The sequence below is a fragment of the Leguminivora glycinivorella genome, chromosome 16, assembly GCF_023078275.1.
Source record: "Leguminivora glycinivorella isolate SPB_JAAS2020 chromosome 16, LegGlyc_1.1, whole genome shotgun sequence".
Taxonomy (NCBI): domain Eukaryota; kingdom Metazoa; phylum Arthropoda; class Insecta; order Lepidoptera; family Tortricidae; genus Leguminivora; species Leguminivora glycinivorella.
Window position 1 is genome coordinate 10,615,459 of NC_062986.1, and position 18,675 is coordinate 10,634,133.

An 18,675-nucleotide genomic window follows, 5' to 3' on the forward strand; every position below is an offset into this window, starting at 1 on the left:
CCTCCCCAGTACCCTGTTCACTCCTGCTCACGACTCATGAATCACCCTGTTTATGCAAGCACTGGGGGATTGTGACACTTTGTGTATTTACATCGAGGAATCTTATACATACTTCAATTTTATTATAATTTGAGTACCTAATTTGCATATTGCCTTTTTTTGTTTACAAAATTTTACCAATTAACATACCAACTTTTGTTGAAATATTAACTTAATAACATATCTTATAGTTTCTGAGTAAACTAGCTGTGACATACAGACATCAAGAAACAAGATTTCGGCCAATGACCAACCATCAACCTACAAGTAAAAAGTTAGCCTCGAGAAAGTCATTGCAATTAAAAATATCTTTTATACCTACACCAAATATGTACTCACTAAGTATGTAGTACTAAATACACGTGGATTTGCCAAACTTTAACACTATGTTTTATGTATAAGATTTTTTGATTCATCGCGTATTTATAAGTCTGCTATTTTATTTTAGATAAGTTTGTATACATGTGTAAATATAGATATATCAGCAAAGCATGTACTTATACGTTTCCACATAATTCAGAATTTCTATGATTCCTCTTAAAGGCGTAACAGACTATCGCACTGCACCAGGTCGCGGTGCGGTAATCTCACACAGTTACGGTTATACTTGTAAAAACCTATCTCATCTAATGACTTCGGTAGCTTCTGATAAATTTAAAGTTCCTCGACATATTACATTACAATAAGAAAATGCTAATCCAGACTATAATATCCAGTTTTATTAATGTTTTTCAAGCCAGTCCTTAATTATTGTTATCATTAAATTTAAGGCAAGAAACTGCATGTTATCATAATTAACATCGTATAACGTGTAAGACTGGTAATAGTAAATACATTTATGATGGCGCGTTAAGCTAGGAACATACTACGCGGACGTCTGCGATCGCGGTCGCAACGGACCGACCAGTGTGCACGGTCTTCGGGACGTGGCTTCGGCTGACCAAAACATCCAGCGAGCCAGATTTCGATCGGACGTCCGTGCGCTCAAGGCCACGTCCACGACCGACAACCGATAGTTTGCACGGTTAAGTGTATTTTCATTGTCTAGATCTGCGTCCGCGGTCGCGCGACGGCGGACGTCCGCGTAATATGTTCCTAAGCTTTATACGAGTATAAAGCGCCCTCCACACTAGCGCGCGTATCGAGGCGCGACGCCGCGAACGCGAGTGTGGAACTTTCTGCGTATCGAATCCACACTCGCGTTCGCGGCATTCGCGCGCGAATGTGAAGGGCGCTTGACAAGCGTGACATTTAATTTAAGGGGTTGTTGCTATGTTGTTGCTCTTTTTTCCCCGTTACTGTATAAAGCAAGTACCAAGCTTGAAAGCTATAGTTTGTCAAACCATTTTTGTCGATAGAAAGAGAGCTGTAAATTTAAAAAGGCCTTTTATATATTAAAAAAATAGCATTATTACAATTCAAGTAGGTGAATCTAGTAATAAAGATGATTTACCACCTGTGGAACTACTGGAAGCAGTGATAAATGCATTTTTTGCGTTGTAGTTTCCTCGCTATAGTGAGGGGAAAAGTTTTGTGTTACACTCGGGTGCAAATGTATTTTACTTCTCGTGTGTTAAAAAACTCGCAAGTTCAGGATTCTATTCTCGAACCACTCGCTTCGCTCGTGGTTCAACTATAGATTCCTTTCACTTGCTCGTTTTTCAATTCCACACTCGGCGTTAAAATACAACTTTGCCCCCTTGTATAACATATAACAAATAAAAATAAATAACTATTTCTTCGCAAGTGTATGTACACCGTTTTCATCATCATCATCATATCAGCCCTTTATCGCCCACTGCTGAGCCTATGCTCAGAGGCCTATGCCTCTCTTCTAGTACGCCACTTCTGACAGTACACCGTTTACAGTACATTATGTCCCTCATGGTTAAGTAAATTTATACTTTCCGTACAAGGACGTTAAAGTAGTGCCATATGTTCTGTAAAATTGTTCAGTACATATGGTGTTTTTTTTCGCACTAGTTCGCAAAGTCCGACACTAGTACCTTGCGAACAAGAAATATCATGTTGTAAGACAAGAAATGTTTTGTCAGGTCTCAACTTCAAAGGGCCATATGTACTGAAAAACGCCGTACGATACACTTGCAAAGAGGGAATTCGAAACGAGTGGCGATAAAATAAAACACAACCGAAGGGAATGTTTAAATCGACACGAGTTACTAATCGTTTCCGCTTGTATCGAATATACTAAGTATTGCTTATAATCTAATCTAAATTCCCCGTGACTATTATCACTTAGAAGATTCACTTTTCTACATGCTCTCAGGCACCAATTCCTGTGTTAAATAAAATACCTAATCATAGCAATAACAGTATTAAATGGATTATATATGTTACAAGAGTTGTGGCAATATATTTTATTATTACCTTGACTAGTTGTTATTCATAATCCTGTTCCTCTTTGACTTTTCCTCTCCTTATTTTTCAGTTTTCCGTGATCAAACAGTTATTCATACTTATTAATCTTATGGTATTGTATCAATCAATCAATATCATTTATTGCAAACCATGGTATTACATTACAGATGTTACAGTATGAAGGAGGTCGCATGGCACCCCGGTAGGGCATGGCAATATTGGCTATTTCTTATACATTACATTAGTTATTTACTAAATTATATCTAGTTTATTCCTAGATTTGCTATAGCTACACTGGCTACACACATTATTATATTATAACATTCTAAGTTTAGAAATTGTATTTAATTTCGTTGTAGATCATCCTGCATGAATTCTTAGATTGTATAGTATGCTTTTTCTAATAACACGGATTTGAGTTTATTGGCGAAGATATTATTTTTCTGTATTGACTTTATTTCATTAGGTAGGTAACTTATTGTATATATTTATAGCACGGTAATATGGTCCTTTTTTATATATTTCTAGTTTTGGTTCAGGAAGGATGAGATTATTTTTACGGCGCGCACTTTTGTTGAATTCAAACAAGTGTAAATTGTTTTTGACAAACGAGGCTGTTTCTAGGATGTATAAGGAGGGGAGCGTTAATATATGGAGGTCCAGGAAGTGTGTTTTGCAACTGTCTGATTGTGGAATGTTTGCTATTATACGGATACATTTATTTTGCTTTATGAAGAGGTCATGTGCGTCGCTACTATGGCCCCATAACAGCAGACCATAACTAAGCCACGACTGGGCCCGTATGCGTAATAAGCAGATATTGTAAGATGTTAATATCTGTGGGATTTAAAACAGGCACATAGTTTGAGTAACCGAATCATGATATGTACCCGCCAACTTGAGTGAAGGTTGGACTCAATTAAAGCTAAGCTAAGCCTTCGCCACACATAAAGCGTTTCGATAGCGTAGCGCTGGCGTTCCGCACGCAATCCGTGCTCGTTAGTTCCCGCCGACGTCCGCTGGGCGTAACGCCCGCGTTCGTCCGGCGCACCGCTATCGCTGCGCTCCGCTAAGGCTCCGCGCACACGGGCGACAAAGTTGCTCGGCGACTTTCGTATTTGTATGAAAAGTTGCGTCGCCTCGTGTGCGCACCTTCATACTAGCCCATAGACCGAGCGACGGAGACAAAACAGTTTTGTCTCCCGTCTGTGGGGGCCTAAAACTGGAGTTTTGGGTGAATAGAAGAACGCGGTTGATCACTCTGCGTTATCCCATACATTGCAGGCGCCATCTTGGATTTTATCCATTGAATCAAGAATTTTATATATATCTCTGGATAGTGCGTGCCGACCAATGAGTTGAAGCCAGGTTCATTCACATATCTCATTCCAACACTGTGATGTATTGCCAGATAAGTTAATAAAAAAAACGTATAAAACATTCTTCAATCAAATTGACTTACTTTTCTTTGTATTATACAAAAAAAAACTCAATCAAAAACCTTAATTACGCTCAGATAGATGGCGCTAATATTAATATTTGACATTTTAACACATATCAATATCATATCAAGCTGAGAATATTGTCAAAACGGAGGTTCAAAGGTTTTAAGCCTGTGTCGAGAGATGTAATACGTCAAATTCCGCGGGATATCCCTAATGTATGCTTAATCATGGACACCCTAAAGAAAGAGATGCAAGACCGGCGTGACGTAATTCAAGGTCAAATTTTCTGGCTTCAAAGTAATGTTCGGCGTGCAACATCCATGTATATAAGATTCTTGAATATGAATATTGGATCGGATAATGTGACAACGGACTAAGGGTGCGCGCTCACGGGCGACAAAGTTGCTCGGCGACTTACGTATTTGAATGAAAAGTTGCGTAGCTTCGTGAGCGCACTTTCATACTAGCCCATGGTCGCGACAAAAAAGTCGCTTCGAAAAGTCGCCCGTTGGCGCACCCTCTAAATCAGAGGAGGAAACGCCCATAACCAGTGAGTGAGTGGCCCCGCAGCCGAATGGCATTTCTAGATTTCTACGACGCGAAACGAAAACGAAACGCCGCGAAAGGTAGTCTAGCTCTGTCGCGGCCAATACGCAAGAGCAATAGAGATAGATATCTACGAGCGTTTGTGCATAGGCTACGCACGCTGTTACGAAATTTAAATAAAAGAAACGGCAATTCATATTCGTTTTGTTTTTCCTATTAGTAAAGGTCGTAACAGAAGGACGTACCGGATAGCGACCTTCGTCCAGTTAGAAGCACATCGAATCGCCTAGAAAATGGTCCTCCATACGTCCGACTCCGGCGCAACTAAAATTTTATTGAGAGCGAGAAGAAGGCAAACTGATCGCGATTCTTTAAATCACGGTCCGTCAAGCGCCCTCGCTATAGGCTCGTCTATTTACCCTGCTTAAGTGTAAATGGAGCTTAATTCATATTTTTGTATTAAAACAAAACCGATAAAACCGGAATTTCGTTCTCTAACCAAAACTGTCAGCTACAACACTAACCTAACCTACAAAAATTCCTGAAAAGATAGAATTTGTGAATATTATTATAAATAAATACTAAAAATGTCGCGTATCATTAATTACGGCATCAAACATTTATGTGCTGCTACTAAGGGAATTCATCTTCACAATCGAGGTCCACTCGTGCACAATGTGAGCCGAAGTAGCAGCAATACTCCTCCAAGTACTGAATCTATTATAAATAATATGACCGACTGGGAAACTTTAAGTAAAAAGAAAAAGATAAGTAAAGCTATGAAATCTTATTTAGAGAGAGCTCAGGCACATGACGAGTTCATGAAAAGGCAGGAATTTGAGTATAAAATAGGCAAAAGACACCTTGCTAACATGATGGGTGAAGATCCCGAAACTTTTACTCAAAAAGATGTGGACAGAGCCATTGAGTATTTGTTCCCTAGTGGCATCTACGACAGAGCCGCTCGACCTTTGATGAAGCCTCCAGAAGAAGTGTTTCCAGCACGGAAGGCTGCAGAGTTTGATGAAGCCGGCAGGCCACACCACTTTTTGTTTTATACTGGCAAGCCAAATTATTACAAGCTCCTGTATGATGCAGTTGAGGGTATACAAGACCTGTATAAGTTTGAGGATAGAGTTGTCAGGAAACAAGCTACACCTGACCCTAATGGTTCCATGAACCTTGTCAGCAGTGTGTGGGTGAACAAGGAGCAATTGGAGCAGATGCTGGTTGAAGGACTCTCAGACCTCGAATATGACAATTTTCTGCTAGCTATGGAGAGGCTTGTTTCTTTACCAAACTCATACAGACATAAAGATTTTATTGAAAAGTACCGCAAGCCATTAGTGTCTCAAAAATTCGCCTTAGAGATCCCTAAACCTGCCTATGACGCAGAAGGTAGGGCCTTTGTCACTACATATGAATGTTTAAGAAAAAAAGCAAGAGGAGATGTCACAATAAGGTCTCCCGGAACTGGCAAAATTACAATAAATGGGAAAGATTTAACTTATTTTGAGGATATACAGCCTAGGGAACAAGTGTTGTTTCCTTTAGTATTCACAGGACTCCAGGACCGAGTGGATGTGGAATGTAATGTCGAGGGTGGTGGTCCTTCAGGCCAGTCGGGAGCTATCAGGTGGGGCATTGCATGGGGGCTCCGCAGCTTTGTGGATAAAGACATGTTGGAGAAGATGCAGGTGGCAGGCCTTCTGACGCGCGACCATCGCCGCCGCGAACGCAAGAAGCCTGGGCAGCCCGGAGCCAGGAAAAAGCCCACTTGGAAGAGGCGTTAATTTGTTTTAGATTAAAATAGTATGAGTAAATAAAGGTTTATTAAAAACATCTGGTTTTTATCTATTGGTTATTTAACTTCTACTTCATTTTTTGCGTTCCATACGCATACCCCAAAAAAATAAAACTGAACCCAGATCACTTTGTTGCCCTTTTATCTGTCTGTCAAGACCATTTTTAATTGAGGACTCGTGGAGATATAAAGCACAGTCCACAGTCATTTGTAGTCCTGGAGGAGTATTAACCCTTAAATGCATGTCCTTGGCAAAATTTATTCAAATTTGAATTTTGACATGCTGTCAATAATCAAAAAAAAACCGGCCAAGAGCGTGTCGGGCCACGCTCAGTGTAGGGTTCCGTAGTTTTCCGTATTTTTCTCAAAAACTACTAAACCTACCAAGTTAAAAACAATTTTCCTAGAAAGTCTTTATAAAGTTCTACTTTTGTGATTTTTAGGGTTCCGTAGTCAACTAGGAACCCTTATAGTTTCGCCATGTCTGTCTGTCCGTCCGTCCGTCCGTCCGCGGATAATCTCAGTAACCGTAAGCACTAGAAAGCTGAAATTTGGTACCAATATGTATATCAATCACGCCAACAAAGTGCAAAAATAAAAAATGGAAAAATAGTTATTTGTTATACAAGGGGGCAAAGTTGTATTTTAACGCCGAGTGTGGAATTGAAAAACGAGCAAGTGAAAGGATTCTATAGTTGAACCACGAGCGAAGCGAGTGGTTCGAGAATAGAATCCTGAACTTGCGAGTTTTTTAACACACGAGAAGTAAAATACATTTGCACCCGAGTGTAACACAAAACTTTTCCCCTCACTATAGCGAGGAAACTACAACGCAAAAATTGCGTTTATCACTGCTTACAGTAGTTCCACAGGTGGTAAATCATCTTTATTATTAGATTCACCTACTTTTATAAATTTTAAAGCAGTTAATTTGACTTTATTCAAGGTCAAATTACTTTACCCACTAGTGGATAAAATGCGTTTTTACCCGCTGGTATTAAAGGACAAAACACGTGTTTCCGAGCTAGTGAGGGGAAAAATGTTTTATTAGGGTACCCCCCCTACATGTAAAGTGGGAGCGGATATTTTTTTTCATTCCAACCCCAACGTGTGATATATTATTGGATAGGTATTAAAAAATGAAGAAGGGTTTACTAAGATCGTTTTTTGATAATATTAATATTTTCGGAAATAATCGCTTCTAAAGGAAAAAAAAGTGCGTCCCCCCCCCCTCTAACTTTTGAACCCTATGTTCAAAAAATATGAAAAAAATCACAATAGTAGATCTTTATATAAACTTTCTAGGAAAATTGTTTTGAACTTGATAGGTTCAGTAGTTTTTGAGAAAAATACGGAAAACTACGGAACCCTACACTGAGAGTGGCCCGAGTCCCGACACGCTCTTGGCCGGTTTATTTTCATATTTTTTAAACATATGGTTCAAAAGTTAGAGGGGGGGGGACGCACTTTTTTTTCCTTTAGGAGCGATTATTTCCGAAAATATTAATATTATCAAAAAACGATCTTAGTAAACCCTTATTTATTTATAAATACCTATCCAACAATATATCACACGTTGGGGTTGGAATAAAAAAAAATATCAGCCCCCACTTTACATGTAGGGGGGGTACCCTAATAAAACATTTTTTTCCATTTTTTATTTTTGCACTTTGTTGGCGTGATTGATATACATATTGGTACCAAATTTCAGCTTTCTAGTGCTAACGGTTACAGAGATTATCCGCGGACGGACGGACGGACAGACAGACATGGCGAAACTATAAGGGTTCCTAGTTGACTACGGAACCCTAAAAATCATCATGCATATACATCACTATGCATTTAAAGGTTAACATGGGAGCAAATTACATTATGGCGAGTGCGTATATTGAAGCCTTAGCGTAGCGAGCGGTTCTAAAACATAATCTTCAATACCTAGTGAATATACGGCCTCCAATCTCTTAGTTACACCGGTAGTAAGGAAAGTAGATTGCGTCACTAGGGGGCAAAATGATTTAGTTAGGTACTTATTTTGTTATCATATGTGGGGATATGATTAGGTATAATCTAAAATATGATTATTGATTAAGGTACCTAAACCTGTGCCGACACCGCCTGGCGGGATTCACGCGTCTTGTATACGCGGAGGCGTCCTTGAACAGAAAAAATACTTTACTCCTAGCATGGAGGGAGGAACTTTTTGAGCCCTCTTAGCGAGAAAGGATTAGCTTAAACGCTCCTTTTGATAGCAAGGTTAAATATAGGAACACCTGCAAGGCGGAGTACTTAAATAACCGGCAAACTCAACCGCCGCCCGGGCCGGCGCCGGCGGTTGAGTTTGCTGATTCGCTTCCTTGCCGTTTTTAATAAGTTAAGGGTGAAAATAATCAAGTACAAACTGATATATAGAAATTTTATGTAACAGTTTTATGACTTTTATGGCATATTTTTATAATTCAGCTTTTCTTTTTGTAACTCTTTTTCATAGATTTCTTTCTGCCACCAATCTTTTTCTTGAACATCTCGTTCTTTCGTGCTGTGTTGTACATGCGTTTCTTCATGACTGATTTAAGTTCTCTTCGTTCCTTTGATGCTTCCTGTGAGCCAACGTTGTTAAAGAATGCCAGCCCATCTGTAAAATACAACGAAAAAGTGTACACATTCGAAGAGAATAAAGCTAGGAACATACTACGCGGACGCCCGTGTGACCGATCAGTGTGCACGGTCTTCGGGACGTGGCTTCGGCTGATCAAAACATCCAGCGAGCCAGACTTCGATCGGACGTCCATGCGCTCAAGGCCACGTCCACGACCGACGACCGATAGTTTGCACGGTAAAGTGTATATTCATTGTCTAGATCCGCGTCCGCGGACGTCCGCGTAATATGTTCCTAGCTTAAATAACTTAGCTTTGAGTCGTCGGCAACCCAAACCCTCCTTTGAACTTGACACTCCTTTTTGCTGTGTTAAGTACACAACAAGGGGAGTGTACAAGTTTCTAATGGGGTGGCAACGCGCATGTGACACTCTTTGAGTTACAGGCGTCCGTAGGTTACGGTCACCGCTTTCCATCAGGCGGACCGTATGCTTGTTTGCCACCGACGTAGTATTAAAAAAAAAAATAAGTAGGTAGGTACAGCAATCTAGGAAGGTCAGGTCAGGTCGTCGGCAGACCTCCATACGAAAGCTAAAATGTTTGGCATCAATAACATGTCCTTCTGCTTTTTCCAATTAGAACACCTTATGTGCGTTTTCACATTATCTGATGATTCGAAAATGAAAATGAAATATTTATTTTTCAAGTAGGCATATTACAATGCGCATATGAACGTCAAATAAAGCTACGCCGGCTCTAACCCTACGCCTCAGCCTCGAGAAGATTTCAGTCCCCCCTCAGTTGGGAGGGGGGTATCCACTATGGGACCGGCAAGAAACTCGGCGGGCAACTTCTTTTCAAAACATTACATCTTATAACTAACATGCATTAAATAACAAGATACAATTTAACATGCAAAAGTATTCATCAAAGAATATGAACAGACTAGGTACTCTATGGAAATTAATTTCAATAAATTATATTATTGCTTAATAATACGTCGTTCTTCTTCAGAGAAAACATATCAAATTGTCACAGAAGAAAAAGATAATATGAATCTCAATATCATTAAATATGTAATTTACCTACACAGCATAAAATATAAAATATTTGATGTGCTTTCTTATCTGAACTGTGTCCTCTATACATAATACAATTATTTTAATTGCTATTCGTTTTTTGTAGTTTCTGGTTCGGGCCATGCATGTTTGTCTGTCAAATAGTCCTCGACTCTGTAATAAGCCTTTAACATCAATGATTTTTTTAAGTAGTTCTTAAGAGCTGGGAGGGGTAATCTCAAAGCAGTGTCAGGTAACTTATTATAAAAATGAATGCATTGCCCAACAAATGACTTCTGTACTTTACGGACACGAAACTTCTTTATGGCAAGCTTATTTTTGTTTCTAGTGTTATAATTATGGATATCAGAATTCTTAGTGAAACAGTCTAAATTCTTAACAACATAAATTATACTATCATAAATGTATTGGGAAGCTACAGTTAAGATATTAATTTCTTTGAAGAGTTCTCTTACTGATTCACGTGTTCCTAAGTTGTAAATAGAACGAATGGCTCTCTTTTGTAATACAAAGATAGTCTGTATGTCAGCTGCTTTGCCCCAAACCAGAATACCGTATGACATTACACTGTGAAAATAACTATGATACACTAGGCGAGCTGTCTCAACATTAGTCAGTTGCCTGATTCTCCTAACGGCGTATGCGGCTGAACTTAATTTGCTTGCTAGTTTCCTTATATGAGGACTCCATTGTAGATTTTTGTCCAATGTTAAGCCAAGGAACAGTGTTGTATCTACCATCTCTAAGCATTCATCATTCAAAAGTATTTTTGTATCGATTGGTTTAACATTCGGCAGAGAGAATCGAATACATTTGGTTTTCTTAGAATTAAGAAGTAAATTGTTGACAGTAAACCACTGCAGTACATCAGCTAACGTGCTATTAATTACATTGTAATCCGTAGATTTTCGGTCAACATTAAAAAGCAGTGATGTATCATCAGCAAAAAGTACTATTTCACAAAAGTTTTTTACTATACATGGCAAATCATTTATATAAACCAAAAACAGGAATGGACCTAAAATTGAGCCTTGTGGCACTCCTAATTGGACAACAGTCCCGCTAGAGCGAGTTTTGTTAACAACTACTGTTTGTGTTCTATTGCTAAGGTAAGAAGACATAAAGTTTAGGGCATTTATAGACAAACCATAGTGTTCTAATTTCAAAATGAGCGTTCCATGATCCACACAATCAAAGGCTTTTGAAAGATCACAAAATATGCCAATTGCATCACAAGAATTTTCCCAAATATTATATATATGTTTAATGAGTACCGAAGCAGCATCGGTCGTGGAACGGCCCCTTGTGAAACCGAACTGTTTGCTTGTAAGTAATCTATGTCTGTTGAAGTGTCCCAGTAGATCATTTAACATTAGCTTCTCAAAGACTTTACTTAGAACAGGAAGTATTGATATGGGTCGGAAATTGGTTATATCACTCGAATCACCCGATTTAAAAAGCGGTATGACTTTGCTACATTTCATAAGATCTGGAAAGGTGCCTTGTGAAATTGAAATATTATATATTACGGCCAAGTAAGGTGCTATTATATCTATGACATGACTAATTACTTTAACTAATGTTCCCCATAAGTCTTCCGTTTTCTTTAAATTGAGTGACTTGAATGTTTTAACAATATTTACAGAGTCTACTTGACTAAATTCAAATGAATTATTACATTTCTTAACATTAGCACAAAGTAATGAATGGGCTTGAGCCGCAGAAGAATGTAAACATTTTGTGGTGTTAACGGCTATGTTTGAGAAATAATCTTCGAATGCCGAGGCAACATCGCTGTTCGACACTATTTGTTGATTATCTGATACAATGTTGACTTGACAATCGCGTGATTTACATTTACCAGCTTCTTTATTTATAATACTCCAAGTTGTTTTCACTTTGTTGTCCAACACTTTCAATTTAGAACTAATAAAGTTTTTCTTGGCAGTTAAACACACTTTCTTGAAGATTCTTGAGTAGTTTCTTACATAGTCCAGGAATTCTGTATTCTTGTTCAGCTCTCTCTCACCATAAAGTTCATAAAGTCTTTTTCTACTTTTGTGAATACCTACAGTAGCCCATTCACTAAACTTTGTTTTAACTTTTGACCCACTAATAGATTTCACTTTGAAATTGTTATTAAATTGATTAAGAATTACATTGAAAACTTCTTGATACAAATGATTACAGTCATAATGCGAAAATGGTATTATAGACAAACTATGTTGAATTTCATTTTTGAATGATTCCAAGCGAGATCCAGTAATGGGTCTATATGTTATTGTTTGTGGAGTATCATGAATAACGTTTAAGAAAGCTGCCCTTTGGCCGCTGTGATCGGAATGAAAACAGTTAAATAATTTCTTATCTATACATTCACAGTTACAAAAAATATTATCTAGGCATGTTGCACTAGTCACACCTACCCGGGTAGGTTCAAGAAATAAATTAAATAAATTAAATGATTTAAACAAACAGAGCATTTTAACAGTATTACTAGATGACTCGAGCAAGTTAACATTAAAATCTCCACATACAATAACATGTTTTTGGCCCTTGCACACTAACTTCAGAACATTTTCCATTGTAGATTCAAATATGCTGAAGTCAGCTGATGGTGGTCTATAAACACATACAATAATATATCTGTCTAATTCAACACATGAAATTTCTATAGTTCTTTCTATGGAATATTTTACAACATCTTTGCGCTCTTTACACTTCATACAATTTTTAACAATAATAAGGGAGCCACCATGAACAGCAGATTTTCTGGCAAAAAAACTAGCTAATTTAAAATTAACATAATCAAATATCAACTGTTCTTGTTTCAACCAATGTTCAGTAATACACATAACTTCAACATTATTACTATCTAAAAATAATCCTACTTCTAATTCTTTGCTGGAAAAACCCTGAATATTCTGGTGAACAACGTTCATACTCAGGTGTTTTTCCGCTGTCTTACAACCTAGTTTAAATGAGGCATGGGGTCCTTGGCTTTGTCAGCTGACTGAGACTTATATATAACACTATTACATCTATTTGGCTCAATATTGAAGGCCAATAACTCCACTAAATATACAAAAAATTTCTTTGGCAAAAATACCTTCCGTGGAGCTAGCATGAAGCGCTCAATGAATTTATTTAAGTCAAAGAAATGGTACTTTTTATTAACAGCTATGGCATGGTACATTAAAGAATTGTAGTAAGCATCTTACAATTATAGTCATATGATACATTTTCTGCATAAGGTAGTGCACATAATATAATTTTCCCCACACCAGATTTTTCAATAACATTTAGAGTGGACATCAATTTATCTATGCTAAGCTTATCTACATTAAGACTATTTCCTAATAAAATTACTAATGTAGTACTGCTATCATAACATCCCTTTGAAATAAGGTCACATAAATGAGACAAAGTAATGTTTTGATAACAGTAATTTGTCACTTGTTGCTCTAACTGGTAGCTTAATAATGGGCCCATTCCTAACCCAATCTGATCTGAAAAAACAACAGTCTTACTGACTGCTCTAGGGGGCTGTTTAACTACTGCCGCATGCCTAGTTGTGTCGTGGGCCACATCGGCTTGAATAATCTTTGCTGGTGGCATTTGGCCACAATTACAATGTTTTCCATTTAATAATGCCTTACACCGCTCCTCCAAATCTCTATTTTCTAGCAGCAATTTATTAAAAGCCTGTATGTGCTCCTCAACTTGTTTTTTAGTGGTCTCATACATGGTGGATATCTCATCTTTCAGCTCATCTTTCAGCCTGTTAATGTCGGCATTTAATTTCAGAAAATTTGATTCCTTGACTTCCAGCTCTGAATGACAGTCTTGAACCCTGTTTTTCATAACTGTTAACGTGTGTTTTAATTTACTATATTTCTTAATACATGCCTGGCCTTTGATCAGCTTTTGGGTTCTCCTAATATACCTATTAATCTTAATGTACTTTTTTAACTTATTACTACTATTAAAGAATACTATGTGTTTGGAGGATTCGATGTCGCATGTTGGAAGGATTTTAAAGGCAAAAATCAAAGATGGCGGCTTAAAATGGGATAATATGGGTCCTACATCCGATATCGGATCGGAATGTGAAAACGCACTAAGTGACGAATATAATATTTTATAAAGTAGAAGTACATATAAACATGTCAGTGATGATGCAAAATTGACTACTGACCCTATCACTGATTTACACACAATTAGAGTTCAAAATTAGGTGGGAGTGAGAAATATGTTCCCTATGGCTTAAACTGACTCCACCTGAAAAAATAACACCTACCTTTTAGACGAATGTCGTCTTTCGAAAAAACCGACCAAGAGCGTGTCGGGCCACGCTCAGTGTAGGGTTCCGTAGTTTTCCGTATTTTTCTCAAAAACTACTAAATCTATCAAGTTCAAAACAATTTTCCTAGAAAGTCTTTGTAAAGTTCTACTTTTGTGATTTTTTTCATATTTTTAGGGTTCCGTAGCCAAAATGGCAAAAACGGAACCCTTATAGTTTCGTCATGTCCGTCTGTCCGTCTGTCCGTCTGTCCGTCTGTCCGTCTGTCACAGCCGATTTACTCGGAAACTATAAGTACTACAGTGATGAAATTTGATGGGAATATGTGTTGTATGAACCGCTACAAAATTATGACAGGGTGGGGCCCCCCATACATGTAACTGAGGGATGAAAATTTTTTTTTCGATGTACATACCCGTGTGGGGTATCAATGGAAAGGTCTTTTAAAATGATATAAAGTTTTCTAAAAAACATTTTTCTTAAAGTGAACGGTTTTTGAGATATCAGCTCTCAAAGTCGTAAAAAGTATATCCCCCCCCCCTCTATTTTTATAACTACGGGGTATAAAATTCTAAAAAAAATAGAGGTGATGCATGCTAATTAACTCTTTCAACGATTTTTGGTTTGATCAAAGTATCTCTTATAGTTTTTGAGATAGGTTGATTTAACTGTAATTTTGGCAGGTGTATAAATTGACATAATAAGTTTATTATATTTGCTGCTACGGAACCCTTTGTGCGCGAGCCCGACTCGCACTTGGCCGGTTTTTAAACATATGGTTCAAAAGTTAGAGGGGGGGGACGCACTTTTTTTCCTTTAGGAGCGATTATTTTATTAATATTATCAAAAAATGATCTTAGTAAACCCTTATTCATTTTTAAATACCTATCCAACAATATATCACACGTTGGGGTTGGAATGAAAAAAAATATCAGCCCCCACTTTACATGTAGGGGGGGTACCCTAATAAAACATTTTTTTCAATTTTTTATTTTTGCACTTTGTTGGCGTGATTGGTATACATATTGGTACCAAATTTCAGCTTTCTAGTGCTAACGGTTACTGAGATTATCCGCGGACGGACGGACGGACGGACAGACGGACGGACGGACGGACGGACGGACAGACAGACATGGCGAAACTATAAGGGTTCCTAGTTGACTATGGAACCCTAAAAATAAGTTCTGAAAAAATAACACCTACCTTTTAGACGAATGTCGTCTTTCGAAAAAAATAAGTTCTCTTTCCAGACTGCCTTGACTTCCGTGACTAGTGGAACATCCTTTTCTGTTGCTTTATTATGTTCGGCGCCTTCATCCTCCGCCTCGGATTCAGACGAGTCATAGACAAACGGGTTTCTTTCACCAGGATCCAGTGGATTTTTCACTTTTTGTTTCTTAGGAGGTTGTGCTGGTGTGTAGGCATCTTGTACTTTTTTATCTAAAAAAAACGTCATGTAAGCACTTGGTATATCTACATATGTACCTATTATACAAGCTGAACCTGTTGTGTGGCCCTTTCATTACTACAATAATACCATAATATAGTATTTATTTATTTGTATTGTAAAATAGTATTTAGCTATTTTAAGGACACATCTTAATCGTTTTTACGTGGTGGAAGATACCATATAAAGTATTATTTTCAGACTTAAATAGACTGAAAAAGGGATAAGCTGTTTTTGATTTCTAAATCTTTGTCTAATGATACCGGGCAATGTACACGGCGGTTTACGTCGCCTTATGGATGCGCAAGAACACGGTAGTTTATAACTTATCTGAAGTATTCTGAGAATTAGTCTTCAATAGATGGACCAACCTTCAGAAACAGTATCATCCTCTCCTGCATCATCGTCCCTATTGAAAAGGCTTCTAAGGCTGAATCCTTCTGCAGGCTGCTCAAAAGCTTCCTTAGTTATTTCACTTTTGTAAAATTGCTCCTTGGAAACCTCAACTTTTGGAACCTCTGGCTGAACTGGGGCTGGTTCAGAAACTTCTTTCAATTTCTTTTTAGCTTTTTTGGAGTCCGGTTTCACCTCTTCCATGGGAACCACAAATTTTGAATGTTCTGGATTCATGGGATCAAATCTTATCATTCCCATACTGGGTCTGAAAAAAAATAGAAAATTCTTGGATGACTCTTATATTATGTAGATTGAGGATGTCAGAATAGAATTTTCAGGGTGGGCCTTTTTGATTTGTTCTCATAAGAATAAAATAGGGTTATAGCCTTATAAGAGTTGTAAGCCTATTTGAATAAAGAATATTTTGAATTGTACTTTTTTTTATTGTAAACGCTGTTGAACTTCTCAATAAAATAAAATAAAAACACTTCCCCCCCGCATAGAAGTTTATATGCATAGGTGCTAAGCAAATGTTCCTGTACAATGCAATCAGCTTCATACACATCTTCATACAATATATTTATCAAAACCAACTTATACTTACTTAGGTTTCTTGTCTTTGTCAGGTCTAGTTGCATGTGGTTTGATTGCTACACCAAGAACATCTTCCAATATCTTTATTTGCTTTGTCTTTTCATCACCTTGTGAGCCTTCAACAGGCTCACTTGGATCCCTCTCTCCGTCAAGATCCCCGGTTTCATCTTCGGTTTGGTCTTCTTCAATGAACCTTTCATCTAAGACAAAGCGTTTGTCAGATTTGTACCTCGATTGTAAATCTAAAACCTTTAAATACAATCTGTAAAACATTTTGCCTATGCTACAAAACAAGTTTAGTAGTTTTAAACAGTGATACTACCTTTTGACCTTTCTTGCCTTCATACTGTTTCTTTATTTCGAAGTTGACTTCTCCATCACTCTCATCATCATCAAAAAGTGTATTTTTTGTTACTTTCTTTTTCTGTTCGGGACGGTTGGCAAATTCATGGTGATCTTCCTCAGTGTCAGAAAATCTAAGTTTTTTATTGGGTTTCTTATCCTGTTGAGAGATAAATAATAAAATTAATTTGACAATGACTAGTGCAGCACAGAAGTAGCTTAATGGATTGGGTATTCGAAATTTAAAGTTGGAATATTACAAAACAGCAAATGTACACAAAGTTGCTGAAATACAAGCACTTACAATGTCTATCAATCCAGTTTTGATTATTTTTTGTTTACTTTTAAATTCTTGTCGTTTTTTCATCATGGACTCCATTCTCTTCTTGCTTGATTCTAGTTTTTTCTTGTCTTCTGCAGGTACTGCTGGTTGCTTATTAAATGGTCCATCACCATGAGGTTTATGAGTGATAATATTATGTTCATCTGTCTGATGTTCCTTGAAATTCCTATTTGGCTGGATTCCATTTTGGTTATTCTCAATTTTCCGTTTTCTTGGGTTAAGTCCTTCGCCTAATTTAATAACAGGATGCTTTTTGGACAGTTCCTTGTGGTTCTTGTGCTGGTATGATAAAATTCAATTTTAGATTAAATTTGCATGTTACTATGGAAGACAGTTTAATACAGATGTATCATAGAAACAACAGACACCTCAAGGTAATAGGAATAAGAGATGACGAATCCTGTCCACACTGTGGTATGGAGGAAACTAGCCTACACTTGTTAGCGGAATGTATTATGTATGCGGCACCGCGATATAATACATTTGGCAGAGATAGATTAGAAGTAGAAGAACTCAAGGATGTCGAACTAAAACATGTCCTTTCCTTCTGCAGGAAAACAAGAAGATTTGAAGAGGGAAGTGTGGGAATGCTGCCGGAACAGTAACCTGTAGCTCCAACTCCAGGGAATTGGGCTGAATGAACACAACAAGTGATCGACAGCCCGCCTGCTTCCGGCCGGGCGTCCCTACACTACATCTACATCTACATCATAGAAACAAAGAGACAAACTAAATTGTTTTAAATCATTTTACCTTCTCTGCCTGTTTCTGTTCATTTTCTTGTCTTTCTCTTTGTAATCTTTCAAGAAAACTCTCCCGAGCCCTGGTTACATAGAGCTTGCTCCCATTAAAATCTGTATGACTGAAGTGTTTGATACCTGTAAGTAAATTAATAAAATAAGAAACCTATAATCTATACAGAACTCGTTTGACAGTAAAAATTAATACTACTTACAAGCTTCAATATCATTATTGGCGCCGGATATTGTAACGAATGCAAATTTAGATCCTTCATTTTCTGCTGCTGGTTTAGATTTAATATCTAAGTTGGTTACTTGTGCAAATTTAGAGAAGACAGAATGCAGTTCGTTTTCTTTGAAATTATTGGGAAGATTTCCGACGAAAAGCCTTGTTTGGGACATTATGACTGTACCTATTGCGTTGTGTGTGCACTGCTCCATTATTACGGGAAAATTTTACGAATTGATTTCTGCCTTCTGGTAAAAGTTGTAGGTTATGTTTTGTAGTGTGTTTTTGACACTGACTGACCGAGTGACTCTCAACGGCATGCATGCCAGATTTTTAAATGGAGTTTGCACACGGCGCTTGAAATATTTAATGTCATCATTCGCTTCATCATTGT

General features: G+C 37.6%; 2 protein-coding genes across 2 annotated transcripts; one reads left to right on the top strand and one right to left on the bottom strand.

Moving 5' to 3' along the window:
• Positions 1–4,911: 4,911 nt before the first annotated feature.
• On the top strand, positions 4,912–6,251 carry LOC125234624 (28S ribosomal protein S9, mitochondrial). Its single transcript, XM_048140949.1, has one exon. The coding sequence runs from the start codon at positions 4,997–4,999 to the stop codon at positions 6,200–6,202; it is 1,206 nt and encodes a 401-aa protein (XP_047996906.1). The 5' UTR covers positions 4,912–4,996; the 3' UTR covers positions 6,203–6,251.
• Positions 6,252–8,612: 2,361 nt separating this feature from the next.
• Positions 8,613–18,480, bottom strand: LOC125234581 (probable RNA-binding protein CG14230). Its single transcript, XM_048140877.1, has 8 exons — positions 18,268–18,480; positions 18,066–18,190; positions 17,274–17,591; positions 16,950–17,129; positions 16,638–16,876; positions 16,009–16,298; positions 15,394–15,630; positions 8,613–8,845 (listed from the first exon to the last, which is right to left on the bottom strand). The coding sequence occupies exons 1-8, from the start codon at positions 18,452–18,454 to the stop codon at positions 8,670–8,672; spliced, it is 1,752 nt and encodes a 583-aa protein (XP_047996834.1). The 5' UTR covers positions 18,455–18,480; the 3' UTR covers positions 8,613–8,669.
• Between the last annotated feature and the right edge of the window lie 195 nt (positions 18,481–18,675).

What these genes read in the sequence shown, in the direction of transcription:
- LOC125234581 (XM_048140877.1), bottom strand. Translation starts at nt 18,454, where the DNA reads ATGTCCCAAACAAGGCTTTTCGTCGGAAATCTTCCCAATAATTTCAAA. An exon ending in AAACTGGATTGATAGACATT is followed by an intron (nt 17,130 to 17,273) that starts GTAAGTGCTTGT and finishes ATCTCTCAACAG; the next exon opens with GATAAGAAACCCAATAAAAA. An exon ending in GACAAAGACAAGAAACCTAA is followed by an intron (nt 16,299 to 16,637) that starts GTAAGTATAAGT and finishes ATTTTTTTTCAG; the next exon opens with ACCCAGTATGGGAATGATAA.
- LOC125234624 (XM_048140949.1), top strand. Translation starts at nt 4,997, where the DNA reads ATGTCGCGTATCATTAATTACGGCATCAAACATTTATGTGCTGCTACT.